The following is a 12,726-nucleotide window of genomic DNA, read 5'->3' as shown; positions in this document are numbered from 1 at the left end:
ATTAATACTTCGTCTGTTACATGAAAATTCTCCGAAACGACACGACACGACACGATATGCTAGGACACGGGTTGGATTTATAATTTCTCATCAATGTTAGGTTCGTTACCCGAGCCAATAGGCATGGAAAAGCTTTCTTAGTCATACAAGCCTGATGCCGGCACTGCAAGCCTATGTATATATAAAGGATGAGTTGGAAGCAAACATTAAACAGGCATATGTGAATCGGTTGGTTCTCAATCCATGGACTGTTTTTGCTAAATTGAGTGTGTCTCCTCAAGCTTCCCCGAATTGTGATCGGACTCTTATTTTCGGTTGCTTTATTTGCAAGCAGCAGAATGAAGAAAGGAGGAGAGAAGGATATTGTTGGAGACTCCGAGATGAATGCCGCCGCCTCCGGTTCGTTTATTATTATTTTTTTTTCTATTAGACAATCCAAAGTCTCGAGAGTAAAAGAACGAGGATTTTTTTATTATTCTGTTTTGGTATTTTATTCTATATGTTGTGAATGATAATTCATACAAAGGAAAAATATAAATACATATTTTTGCAGACAACGACTCTATATTATTGGAGGAACCAGATGATGACAAAGTGGATGAAGTACCATTCAAAGACGGAGATTTTGAAGTGCCAACAGAAAATAGTGAGTAACATGAACCGGATCTACATATATATTATGAAGAAAAATTTCAAGAAAATAAAAAATCTTTATAGTAAATTAAGCTTGATGTAATGTTTCTTTCTTTATTGGTGGCTTTCCTAATTTTACATACATGCATGCATGGAATTAACGCACTTAATCCTTCCATTTCATTTCTTTTAACCGATTGCATGTTGGTAGACAAAAAGAATTCAAAAAATTGCAAGGAGAGGAAGAACACAATAAACATGAACTACTTTACTCCCAAACAAAATCTTTTAAAATATTAGATTTAAGTTATTTTTTAAAAGACCACAAAATATTCAACTCTTAAAAGGCCAGTGAGCATTATAGCCATGGCAGAAATGAGCTTATAAATCCAATGTATTGGTATTACGCTGAATGGGTTTGAAATAAACAATAATCTGTTAACCGATTTGATTTTGGATCTGGGTCAAACAAATAGGGTCCAAAAAATATGAATTTTACTAAAGAAATCCTTTGCAATAAATCTCAGCCCAGATTAATGTCCCAAGCTTGGACTGGTCATGGTGGAATCGAGCTATCAACATGGCAAATCCACAAGTTCGTTTTTATTGGCACACCACATACTTAGTTTCCTGTATTTGAGTTTAGTAACTATCTCATCAAATATTTAATTTTTTTAAATTAAATATTTAGTTCATTTTTATTGGCATATCACTAGTTTCCTAAATTCTAGTTTTTTAAACTGAGTAATTGTCTCATCAAATTAATATTTAGTTTCTTAATTGTTCTCAATATTTAATTTCCTAATTGTATATGTCTCCTTGTAAATCCCATATATTAGAGATCCTTAGTGCTGTATATAAACCTTTTATATGGTTAAAAGAATAAAGTAAATAGAAGAAATTTATTTATAAATACCAATTTGTTTAGAGTTTTTTATCCTTTGGACGAATCAAGAAAGCTTTTCTTGTTGGGGAAGGGATTATTTTATTTTAAAAAGGGATAATTTCAGTCACTAAAATTAAAATCTTTTAGTGACTGAAAAATTTCATCGCTAAAAAAAATAAAATTAAAACTTAATTTAAAATTATTTAGTCACGGAATAAATTCGTTCGCTAAATGAAAAAAAAAATTAAATTAAAATTAAAAATTTTTTAGTGACAGAATTATTCCATCGCTAAAAGAAAATAAAATTTAAAATTATTTAGTGACTGAACAAATCTTTCGCTAAATGGGAAAACTTTAAATTAAAATTAAAATTAAAATCTTTTAACGAATAAATAATTCTACCACTAAAAGAAAATAAAATTAAAACTTAATTTAAAATTATTTAGTCACAGAATAAATTTGTTGCTAAATGAAAAAAAATTAAAATAAAATTAAAATCTTTTAGCAACAAAATAATTTTTTGCTAAAAGAAAATAAAATCAAAACTTAATTTAAAATAATTTAGTGACAGAATAAAATTAGTCACTGAATGGGAAAAAATTTAAATTAAAATTTAATTCTGTTAACAACTAAATTATTGCGTTGCTAAAATATGAAATTCATAAAATATCTAAATTAAATTTAAAATTTCATTTAACAAAAAAAAAATCATACTTAAATGTAGAATTTATAAAAATTTAAAATTAATGACAGAATATTTTATGGTTAAGTTGCAAAATTTTCATGTAAGATGAAATTACAAATTAAAATCAAAATAGGGACAAAATTTTTTGCCGCTAATATAATAAAAATTAAAACTTCTGTTTGAATTAGCAACAAAATATTCTATTTGCATTCGAATACAAGACAAACAAAAAAGTCCATATTCGAATACAAGGCAAAAACAAAAACAAAAAAATATATATTCGGATATAAGATAAATATAAGTAAAACATATCTAGATACAAGACACAAACATATATTTGCATATTCAGATATCATGGAAGATACTCGATCGTTGTTTATCTGTATAAAAATTATTAGTACAAATAAACTTAGAGTTATTTACAAAATTTGTTAGATTTTGAAAATATTTTTTATCAAATATTTAGAATTATTAACTTACAAAATTATTTGTCTAACATATAAATCATGAATCATTTATTTTTTTGATACTTTAACATTAAGTTGGAGTCAAAAAAATATTATTTATATATATTATTTGTTTATTTAGTATAAATATATAATTTATATAGTATTTTTTATATATTATTTTTTTTGTTTAGTATATTATTTAAATATTATTTAAATATAAATTAATTTTTCTATTTAAATAAGATCTCAATCTCAGTGACAGTTTCATTAGATATCTTATAATTAGAATCCTTATTTTTTCGATCTAGTTCCTCCACCATCGTCGCCGTGAACCCTATTTAAATTTAATTAATTTACACTTTTTTGTTATTAGGAGAATCTATGACGACCCAAAAATTCCTCAATTTATACATACAAACACTCTAATAATTCAAATACATGGGCTAGAATCTTGCCCCATAATTATGCAACAACGAAAGAAAATTAATCGTAAATACACAACTCAGCGACTTAATTATACATGACAACACAACAACCAATCAAATTAAACAAACCACAATACCCGAGCCCTTGTTCCCAACTCACACCCCAAAGATCTTTTCGGTCGGGACTGTTTTGTACACACAACCACCTAAGATTGACATGCCAAATAGTCTAGCCACGGCATCAACTCCCACACCTAGAATGATGGTTAAAATAATATGAGTCACAAGGCTCAGCAAGCATAATATAAGAGTAAAAGAAAAATTGGGGATAAACAGTGGAATACATCCCACAAAATATAGCTAAAACAAAGATAAAACTGAAGATAAACCATACTCAGAATACACTCCACGATATATCAATGATAAGACTGGGAATAACTCTCTCACATAGATTGCACTCCACAAAGTGCAATGCTGCATATGATAATGCCACACCATACCATTAAACATGATATCCAATGCTTAACATAAATATACCAATGCACAAAACGGTTCTTGGGGCCCATATAAGAAATGTTTATCCTGGCATCCAAGTCCCAACATACAAACCTGTCACAATCAGTGCCGATATGTCCAACACACCAAATCCATTTCACGGTCCCCGACCGTACATGTCAGCCCCCTGAACTTACCATAGCCATAAATGCAACGAAGCATAATAAACATAAGAAAAGTATGCATGAAACATAAGGGAAAGTGAGATACAACCACAAGCCTCACACAAATGTAAATAAACATGATCAATATGTATCAAATAGATGCATAAACCACTCACCAAAGCTTCTCACTTCTCGGTTGCGCAAGTTTAAGGCCAAACATCGCTCTAAGTGAGTTGTTTCTGCAAAAACTAAAACTTTTTGGTACCCAAACCTGAAATATTTTTGAATAGGTATATAGAAATTAAAAATGAGATTATATGAAAAATTTCAATCCCAGAGGGCCTCTCACGCGCTGCCACAAGGGCTTGCCACGCGCTTGGATGCGCAGCCCTACTGGGCGCATGTGGCGCACGTGTTGCGGATTTCGGATCCCGAAAATTAAAACGAGCATAACTCTCTCATTTTAATTCCGATTCAAGTGTCGTTTGAACCTACGGACTCCTTTTTCGACCCTCTACGTGATTACAAAAAAGAAGAGCTTACCTGACAGATTTGGTGACTGTTCGCACGGATTTCAAGACGGGGTCGTATCTTCCAACATCTTGATTTCGGCTTCCACTCGGGCAGAGTTTCATCCCCTTCTTTCCAGCAGAGTTTCCCCTCTTTGATATGTTACCTACCCCCTTCAAAGTGGTGCCCAAAAGCTTGCCAAATGGTTAACATATATAGGCATCTTAAACCAATGAGAGCTTGCCACTTGATTCCATGGATTTGTGCCATTTGTTTTCCTAATTATGAGTCTCTTCCTTTTGATAAGTGTCTTTTGAGATTGGTGCTTAATCATTACTTTTGATTTTTCTTTTCAAAGAGCAAATGAAGGGTTGCCATGTGTCCCAAGCTTGATTTAGTTTGGATTTGAAATCCATAGTCATTTTTAATAACTTTTGGAATCTAATGTTGGTTTTAATAAAACTTTAAAGTCCATTTCACTTAGGTCTCCTAAAGTTATCATTGAATCTCACAAATTCCCAAGTCTTCGAGTCGATTACAGTTTTACCAGGTCTCAATATTTACGATCTCGCCACTAGCTCCGAAATTTAACTTTTATCTCAAAATTTCCATAATCTCTTGGAATGTCCTCTTTCCTCCCATATTTGGGTTAGAAAATCTCAGATATAACAATTTTGTCCCTATTTATTCTAAATGGAATTGTGCCTCTATTTCGTGAAGTCTCTGCTTTGTCTCCCTCTTTCATTCTCTCTCAAGAACATCTTTGTGAATTATTAATTTTGTATATATAGGAGAGTATATTGTTGTTGAATAAATAAATTTGCCCTAAAATTTATCATCATAAAGATGTTAGCAATGTTAATCTTAAGCATTATGCCACATCCAAAATGGATCAAGAAGTATTATGTCAGAAATTGGAGATCGTGATTGTTCGAATCCTTAATCAACACTGTCATAAAATTCATTAATATTTCGAGCAGTTTCAAGTTACATTGTTTGAATCCTTAATCTTCTCTTGGGGGAATACTTGTTTATGCATAAATATATAATAAATTAATTTATTCCTAAATTTTGAGTACATTCACAAATATATTTGTGGAGACATCAAATTTGTTAAACAAATTCTTAATAAGTAAAAAGATTAATAAAAAGAAATGGATAGCAAACAAGGAGCTATTTTCTATCGAAAAAAATAATATTAAAGAACATGGAGCTACTTTCAACCTGAAAATTTGAAGAACAATGTAAAAATAATATTGATAATGATCAGAGGGAGGCAGATATGAATTGTCAAATAGTAGTGGCCTTGCAGTGTCTATTGTAAAAGGGCATCGATAGCCACTTGAGGTGAATCCAGTAGCTCTCCATGCCACAGAGAGATAGAAAGGAAGAGGTCGGTGACGAAGTTTGATGGTTTCGTAGTGGTGACGCTTTCATGGGGAGCGTGGAGATGGTGGCTATGGCAATATCGGGAGAACCATGATGTCATAGAGATGGAAATGGAGAGATCGGGGAAGGGGTCCTAGGGAACGATGGGTTGATCAGACGGCAGGCAGATTGATCAAAACAATGGGCTAATCTGATGGGAGGCAAATTGGACAGGAGGCAGATCATTGATGGAGATTGATGGTTGGTTGGTTTGGATAGAGTAAGGGATGAGGGGTTTGGCTGATTTCTCACAAGTCCTGCCTTCTCTCTCCCTCTTTCCATTAAATTACTTTAATTTATCACAATAAATTAATTTAATTTAACTTCAAAATATTTAATTTATGGCGATATTCCTCATCCGTAAATCCACATGTAATCGGCCATATGTAGAAATAGCATATCTCATAATGAATACATTTAGGCAGATATAATGATGACTACACGTGACTAATTATATATTGGAATGGATGTAGCAAAATCCATAATTGCAAAGATGGTTCGTGTGGGTGGACCAAAAGTTGACTCGAGAGTCAATGGAGAAAATGGCTCTTGAATTTATCTCGATGGCTGAGATCGCTTGCTGGAGTTAGTGATCACGCAACATGGCACGTCGCTTTTCGTCCCCTTTGGACCAGACCAACCAAATTCACGATCCCTGATCGATGAAGCAAGTCCAACGAGAATTTGGGACGCTCGGACTTCAATTAGAGCCCAACCTCTTCCTGGCCCAACCAAGTTTACAATATCGAACATTTCACTTGGCCACACGTAACATTCCATTGCACATCAGTGATTAATGGCGTTGAAAATGACATGACATGATAGGACACGGCTTGGATTAATAATTTCTCAGGTTCGTTACCCGAGCCAATAGGCATGGCAAAGCTTTCTTAATCATACAAGCCAAGCCAAGCCAGCCTATGTATATATATATAAGGATCAGTTGGGAGCAGACATTAAACAGCCATATGTGAATCGGTTGGTTCTCGATCCATGGACTGTTTTTGCTAAATTGAGTGTGTCTCCTTAAGCTTCCCCGAATTGTAATTGGACTCTCGGTTGATATATTTGCCAGCAGCAGAATGAAGAAAGAGGAAGGGCAGAAGAATATTGTTGGAGACTCTGAGAATGACGACCGAGGTTCCGTTTATTATTTCTTTTTTCTATTAGACCATCCAAAGTCTAATAATGTAGCTAGAATAAAAGAAAAAAGATTTTTTATTATTCTGTTTTAGTATTTTACTCTGTATATTGTGAATGATGTTTCATATAAACTAAAAATATAAACACACTGAAATATATATTTTTGCAGACAACGTTATATCGGAGCCACTTCGTAGTGCCCCATCACCCCCTGTAGCTGCCCCGGTCCAAGCGTCCCCACCCCCACCAACCCCTAGAACTGCCCCGGTGCAAGCGCTTGTACCCCGTGGAGGTGGAGCAAACTGGGTGAATAAAGCGAAAGATGTAATCCGTGAAGATGAAGTTTTTGAAGGGCCAACGAAAAATGGTGAGTGACATGAACCAAATATACATATTATGAAGAAAATTTAAAAAAAAATAAAAGAACTTCATAGTAAATTAAGCTTAAATGTAATGTTACTTTCTTTATTGGTGGCTTTCCCAGTTTTACATACGCGCACGCATGGAATTAACACACTTAATCCTTCCATTTCATTTCATTTCTCTTAACCGATTGCAAGGAGGGGAAGAACACAATAAACATAAACTACTTTACTCCCGAACAAATTTCACTTCGCTCTACCATACATACACCTATATATAGATTGTACGAGGCCATTGAAGAAGATCTTTCAAAATATTCGATTTTAAGTTATTTTTAAAAAGACAACAAAATATTCAACTCCTAAAGGCCAGTGAAGATTATAGCCATGGAAGAAATGAGCTTATAAATTGTCAATGTATTGGGATTATGCTGGATGGGTTTGAAGTAAACAACAATCTCTAAATCAATTTGGTTTTGGATGCATAGATCTGGTAAGAATATGGTCATTGGTCATTATTAATACTTTGTTTTGGAAATGATACCTGGACATAAACTGTGTTGGTTAAATGGGGTATCTCGTCTGAATTTATAATTTGCATGAAACTTTAATATGGACTGCACATTAAATATGCGACATGCTTAATTTGTACAGTACCAAAAAAGCAGGACGGCTCCCCCAGTCATGCCATCGATATTTATGCATCAGGCACATTATCAACTGAAAGTGGTAAGTAACGTCTAGTTCGGCAATATCTATAAACTCAACTTGATTATTGAGGCAATAAAATATTTAATTTTACTTTAGTTATATATTATTGTTAAATTTAGTCAATTCTTACAGTTCATTCAATAACTTCATAGTCTAATGTGGAAGACGTCGCCATGTCTATCTCTCTCACTGCCCCCACACCACTATGAGATTTTAAAAGTCTTAGATTTTTTTTAGAGTTTCTGGTTTTTTTTGGATGCCTGAGAAAGGGGATGGAGCTATGCATTCATGGTTGTCTCAGCTTAGTCTGATGATTCATTGGTTTAATGTGCTACAGTTATCTTTCTTTTTTGGGCTGTTGATTGTTTGCGGGGATTGATGAGTGGAGTCTTGGAAAACTTGGTGGTTGAGCCCAATAATAGGGATCAAACCCAAGAAAAATTAAGGTCACATATTCTGCCTCTTCACCCTAATTTCCACTTCTGTAGAGAATCTAACCCAAATCTTAATTTTGGGTCAAACAAAGAGAGTCCAAAAATACGAATTTTAGTGGAAAAAATTCTTTGCATTGGATCTCAGCCCAGATTAGTGTCCCAAGCTTGGATTGGTCATGGTGGAATCGAGCTATCAACGTGGCAAATCCACAAGTTTGTTTTTATTGACACACCACATTTAATTTCTTAAACTTAAGTTTAGTAACTATCTCATCAAATATTTAATTTTTTAACTATTCTCAATATTTAATTTTCAAATTGTATATTTGTCTCTTTATAAATTTCATAAATTAGAGATCGGTAGTGTTGTCTATAAATCTCTTAATAGTCAAAAGAATACAAGTAAGAGAAGAATTTATTTCCGAATACCAAGAATAAGCACTCCCAAACAAAACGTCGAGACCGAATTGTGATCGGACTCGAGTTTCGGTTGCTTTATTTGCAAGCAGCAGAATGAAGAAAAAAGGGGGGGGGGGGGGTTGAAGCGGATATTGTTGGAGATTCTGAGATGAATGCCGCCGCCCCAGGTTTTTTATTTATTTTTTTTTTGCTATTAGACCATCCAAAGTCTAATAATGTAGCGACAATAAAAGAAAAAGGATTTTTTACTATTCTCTTTTGGTATTTTATTTTCTATGTTGTGAATATAAATACATCATAAAATATATATTTTTGCAGACAACTTTAAAGAGATGACGACGTCATCTCAACCACAACACCAGCCACAAAGGTATCCAAACCCCCCTCCCCCGCGCCTGCCTATGCTATAAATAGGCCCGAACCTACAGTGTGGCCCAAGAGATGGTTGTCTCAGGGACCAGAAATTTTGTCAATTTAGGGGAATCATAAATTTGGAGATAAAATCACCATTTTGACCCTATTTTAAAATTATAGTTTTGCCTCTGTATAAAGTCTCTCTTTCTTCAAAATTTACAAAATGCCTAACATTTCTCTCTTTCTCTCTATTGCAATCTCTCTCTCTCCCTCTTTTTCTCTCAAAAACATCTATGTAAATCACTATTTTTCCTTATTATAGTTAAGACTCAATAATTGTTTTTTATTTTAATATTTTTGTAATATCACAATCAATTGGGTTTGTTTCCTGCTCAACCCTAAACTAGTTATATATATATATATTATATATGGATATATATGTGTGTGTATATATATATATATTTGCTAATGTTAATTTAGTGTTGTCTAAAAATTAGGATTAATTATAATACATAAATAGATTAAAATGTTGATTAGTTGATTAGACAATGGGCTAAGACACACGCGCAATAGCTGACTCTTTGAGATATATTATGTGATAGGACAGGTTGAATAGATAGACTATGTTGTTTATTAAAAAAAATGGTTGAACAATTTGATTATGTTAATTTGACTGATATTTTTGTCTTAAGAATTGTAAAAAGAGTAGTTTTTAATTGATTATTTTGAAAATTTTTATATTATTCTTTGATATGGTATGAATATTTATTTATTTATTTAATATTTTATTATAAAAAAATAAAATTTAAATATACATTATGATTCAATGCTCATTTTTATATTTCTGACTCAGGTTGGTGTATGGATGCCATCACAGAGAAAGTGGATTTACAAAATGGTGAGTAACATGAACCAAATCCACATCTTATGAAAAGAAAATTAAAAAAAATTATAATAAATTAAGCTTAATTTAATGTTTTTTTCTTTACTGTAGGCTTTCCTAATTTTACATGGATGCATGCATGGAATTAACATACTTAATCCTTCCATTTCATTTCTTTTAACCGATTGCATGTTGGTAGACAAAAAGAATTCAAAAATTTGCAAGGAGAGGAAGAACACAATAAACATGAACTACTTTACTCCCGAACAAATTTCACTTCACTCTACCACACATACACCTGTACATAGATGTACATAGCCATTGAAGAAAATCATTCAAAATATTCGATTTAAGTTATTTTTAAAAAAGACCAAATATTCAACTCTTAAAGCTAGTGAAGAGATTTAAGTTATTTTTAAAAAGACCAAATATTCAATTCTTAAAAGCTAGTGAAGATTATAACCATAGAAGAAAGGAGCTTATAAATTGCCAATTTATTGGTATTAAGAATAGAGTCATTATCCAATTAGTCACTTGTCTTTAATTTTTAAAATTATTAAATTTTTTTATCCGCTAAATTTTTGGTTTGATTCTTGTCATCAGCCAAACAGACTCATGATGTTTTTCATGTTTGTAGTAATAAAATGAATTCACCATTTTGAGTCCCCCCCCCCCCCCCCCCCCCCCCTTTTGTGGATTGTGGCACTGTGATAAAAGTTTTCTATGGTAGACTAAGAGATAGAGTGAGAGATGGCAACGACAAGCTATATAGGACAACTAAATCATTTTTTAAATTTCAAGTCAATCTTTACACATTACATGTAAAATTGGTTCACCATGGTGGTACAGGACCAAGATACGATTATACATGGATAAAGGATGATTTGGAACCAAGATACGATTATACAGGGATAAAGGATGATTTGGAAGGGGACAACTCTACATTGGTACTTAAGCTAAAATCTTACAAAAAATGGCCCATAGAGCCAGAGCAAAAAATCTTGAAGGTTCCAACCATGCTTCCTCGTGAGATCCACGAGTCCCATAGCGTCTACGATCCCAAGATAGTTGCAATTGGCCCATACCACAACCCTTGCTACACCAATGACAACCCCAAGCTAAACCACAAGCTAAAACAAATGGAAGCTATCAAAATTCAATTTACACTAGAGTATACGAATCAAAGTGAAAAATCGATAGAGAAATTGTATGAAGAGATGGAAGAGTTGTTGATTGTTGCTAAGAATCAGTATGACAAACACGTAATAGATGCCTTTGACAACAAGAAGTTTGCAGAGATGATGTTTATTGATAGTTGCTTTCTCATCCAGTTCATGAATAGTTGTGTGTACCCTGAGAAGAATAATATAAAGATCACATATCTTGAAACATCACTCATTATGCGTGATATTATGTTATTGGAAAATCAACTCCCTTTTAAGATCCTCATTGAACTAATGAATTTGAGCTCAAGGTTTAAAGATGGTATAGGAGACAAGATGATAAATGAATTCATCAAGCTAATCATGAATGACTTTTGTACTGAAGAAGCACCAAGAAGGAAGACTTGTTTTGGGTTTTGCAAGACAAATTCTAAGTCAAAGGCAACAACCAAAGAAAAGAAAAAGCCTATTCATCTTCTTGAGCTTGTTCAGACTAAATTTGTTGATGATGAAGAAATAAGAAATGGGACTAGGAAGAAACCATCTTCCAATTGGTGCTCATATCGCTCAGTTAAGGAGTTAAAGTCAGTAGGAATACATTTGCAGTGTAGCGAGAAGTCACGTCGATTCTCTGATATCACATTTGATTATATGCTCTTATATGGAAGGCTCAGCCTCCCCCACATAACCATCGATGATGGAACCAAGTCTTTGCTTTTGAATTTGGTGGCCTTTGAAGCTTGCGACACTCAAAGTAATTTTGGGGTTTCCTCCTATGTTTATTTCATGGATACATTGATTGATCATGCTGAAGATGTGAAGGAACTACGGTCTAAAGGCGTAATCCTCAACCTTTTGGGCAGTGACCAACAGGTGGCGGACCTTTTCAACGAGATAAGTGAAAATTTGGTGCCCGATAGTGAAGTTTTTGGAAATGTTAAGCACCGCCTTAACAACTTCTATACAAGCCACCGAAGGTTGTGGTTGGCCGAATGTTTGCACAATCATTTTAGAAGTCCTTGGGCCATAATTGCTTTCTTTGCTGCAATTGTTGTCCTGGGCTTGACCATTGCTCAAACTGTTTTTTCTGCCATTCAACTTTAGAAACTGTATTGCATTTTATCCTATTATTATTAAATTATGTTTCTTTCTTTTTTTTCTGGGGCATTTCTTTTAATAAATGCAGAATTTTAATCATTACAAGAAAGGAGACCCATTTATAGTAGCACATAAGTCATCTTGTATATTTATTAATATGCTTCAATAATTCTAAAAATAAAAAATTTAACTACTTTCAATCGTCATCAAATAATTTTTATATCAAATCTTAATAATTCAATATCTATATTTATTATATATGCAAAGAAGGCTTTTTGGTGTTCAGAAGTCATGTCAATTAAAATAAATTCTTAAAATACTTTTTTATAATTTTTTAAAAAAAATAAAGATATAACTTAATTCTCAATATTTGATCTTATGATCCTGTAAATGTAAAATGATTTAATTTTATCACTTTGCTAACATTAACTTTCATTTAAATTTTTCTTTAAACAAATATAAAAATTATACTACAACTATCAA

The 12,726-nt window shown here is 32.8% G+C and overlaps 1 protein-coding gene across 3 annotated transcripts; it reads left to right on the top strand.

Moving 5' to 3' along the window:
• Positions 1-200: 200 nt before the first annotated feature.
• On the top strand, positions 201-12,343 carry LOC127789707 (putative UPF0481 protein At3g02645). Of its 3 annotated transcripts, XM_052318661.1 has the most exons (7): positions 384-399; positions 554-646; positions 6,149-6,815; positions 6,988-7,185; positions 7,835-7,909; positions 9,953-9,997; positions 10,832-12,343. In XM_052318661.1, the coding sequence occupies exons 3-7, from the start codon at positions 6,758-6,760 to the stop codon at positions 12,247-12,249; spliced, it is 1,794 nt and encodes a 597-aa protein (XP_052174621.1). In that variant the 5' UTR covers positions 384-399; positions 554-646; positions 6,149-6,757; the 3' UTR covers positions 12,250-12,343. The 3 variants fall into 3 exon arrangements, with proteins under 3 accessions (XP_052174619.1, XP_052174622.1, XP_052174621.1); XM_052318659.1 differs by lacking the exon at positions 6,149-6,815 and having other exon boundaries at positions 201-399; XM_052318662.1 differs by lacking the exons at positions 6,149-6,815; positions 6,988-7,185 and having other exon boundaries at positions 201-399.
• The last annotated feature ends 383 nt before the right edge of the window (positions 12,344-12,726 follow it).

The sequence above is a fragment of the Diospyros lotus genome, chromosome 14 (assembly GCF_014633365.1).
Source record: "Diospyros lotus cultivar Yz01 chromosome 14, ASM1463336v1, whole genome shotgun sequence".
NCBI classification, from domain to species: domain Eukaryota; kingdom Viridiplantae; phylum Streptophyta; class Magnoliopsida; order Ericales; family Ebenaceae; genus Diospyros; species Diospyros lotus.
Note: the sequence above shows the minus strand (reverse complement) of the source record. Positions and strands in the feature narration are given on the sequence as shown.

Excerpts from the sequence above, each read along its gene's own strand:
- LOC127789707 (XM_052318659.1), top strand. The coding sequence starts at position 339 with ATGAAGAAAGGAGGAGAGAAGGATATTGTTGGAGACTCCGAGATGAAT. Across the intron at positions 7,186-7,834 it reads TGAAGGGCCAACGAAAAATG|TACCAAAAAAGCAGGACGGC; the intron begins GTGAGTGACATG and ends TAATTTGTACAG. Across the intron at positions 7,910-9,952 it reads CACATTATCAACTGAAAGTG|GTTGGTGTATGGATGCCATC; the intron begins GTAAGTAACGTC and ends TTTCTGACTCAG.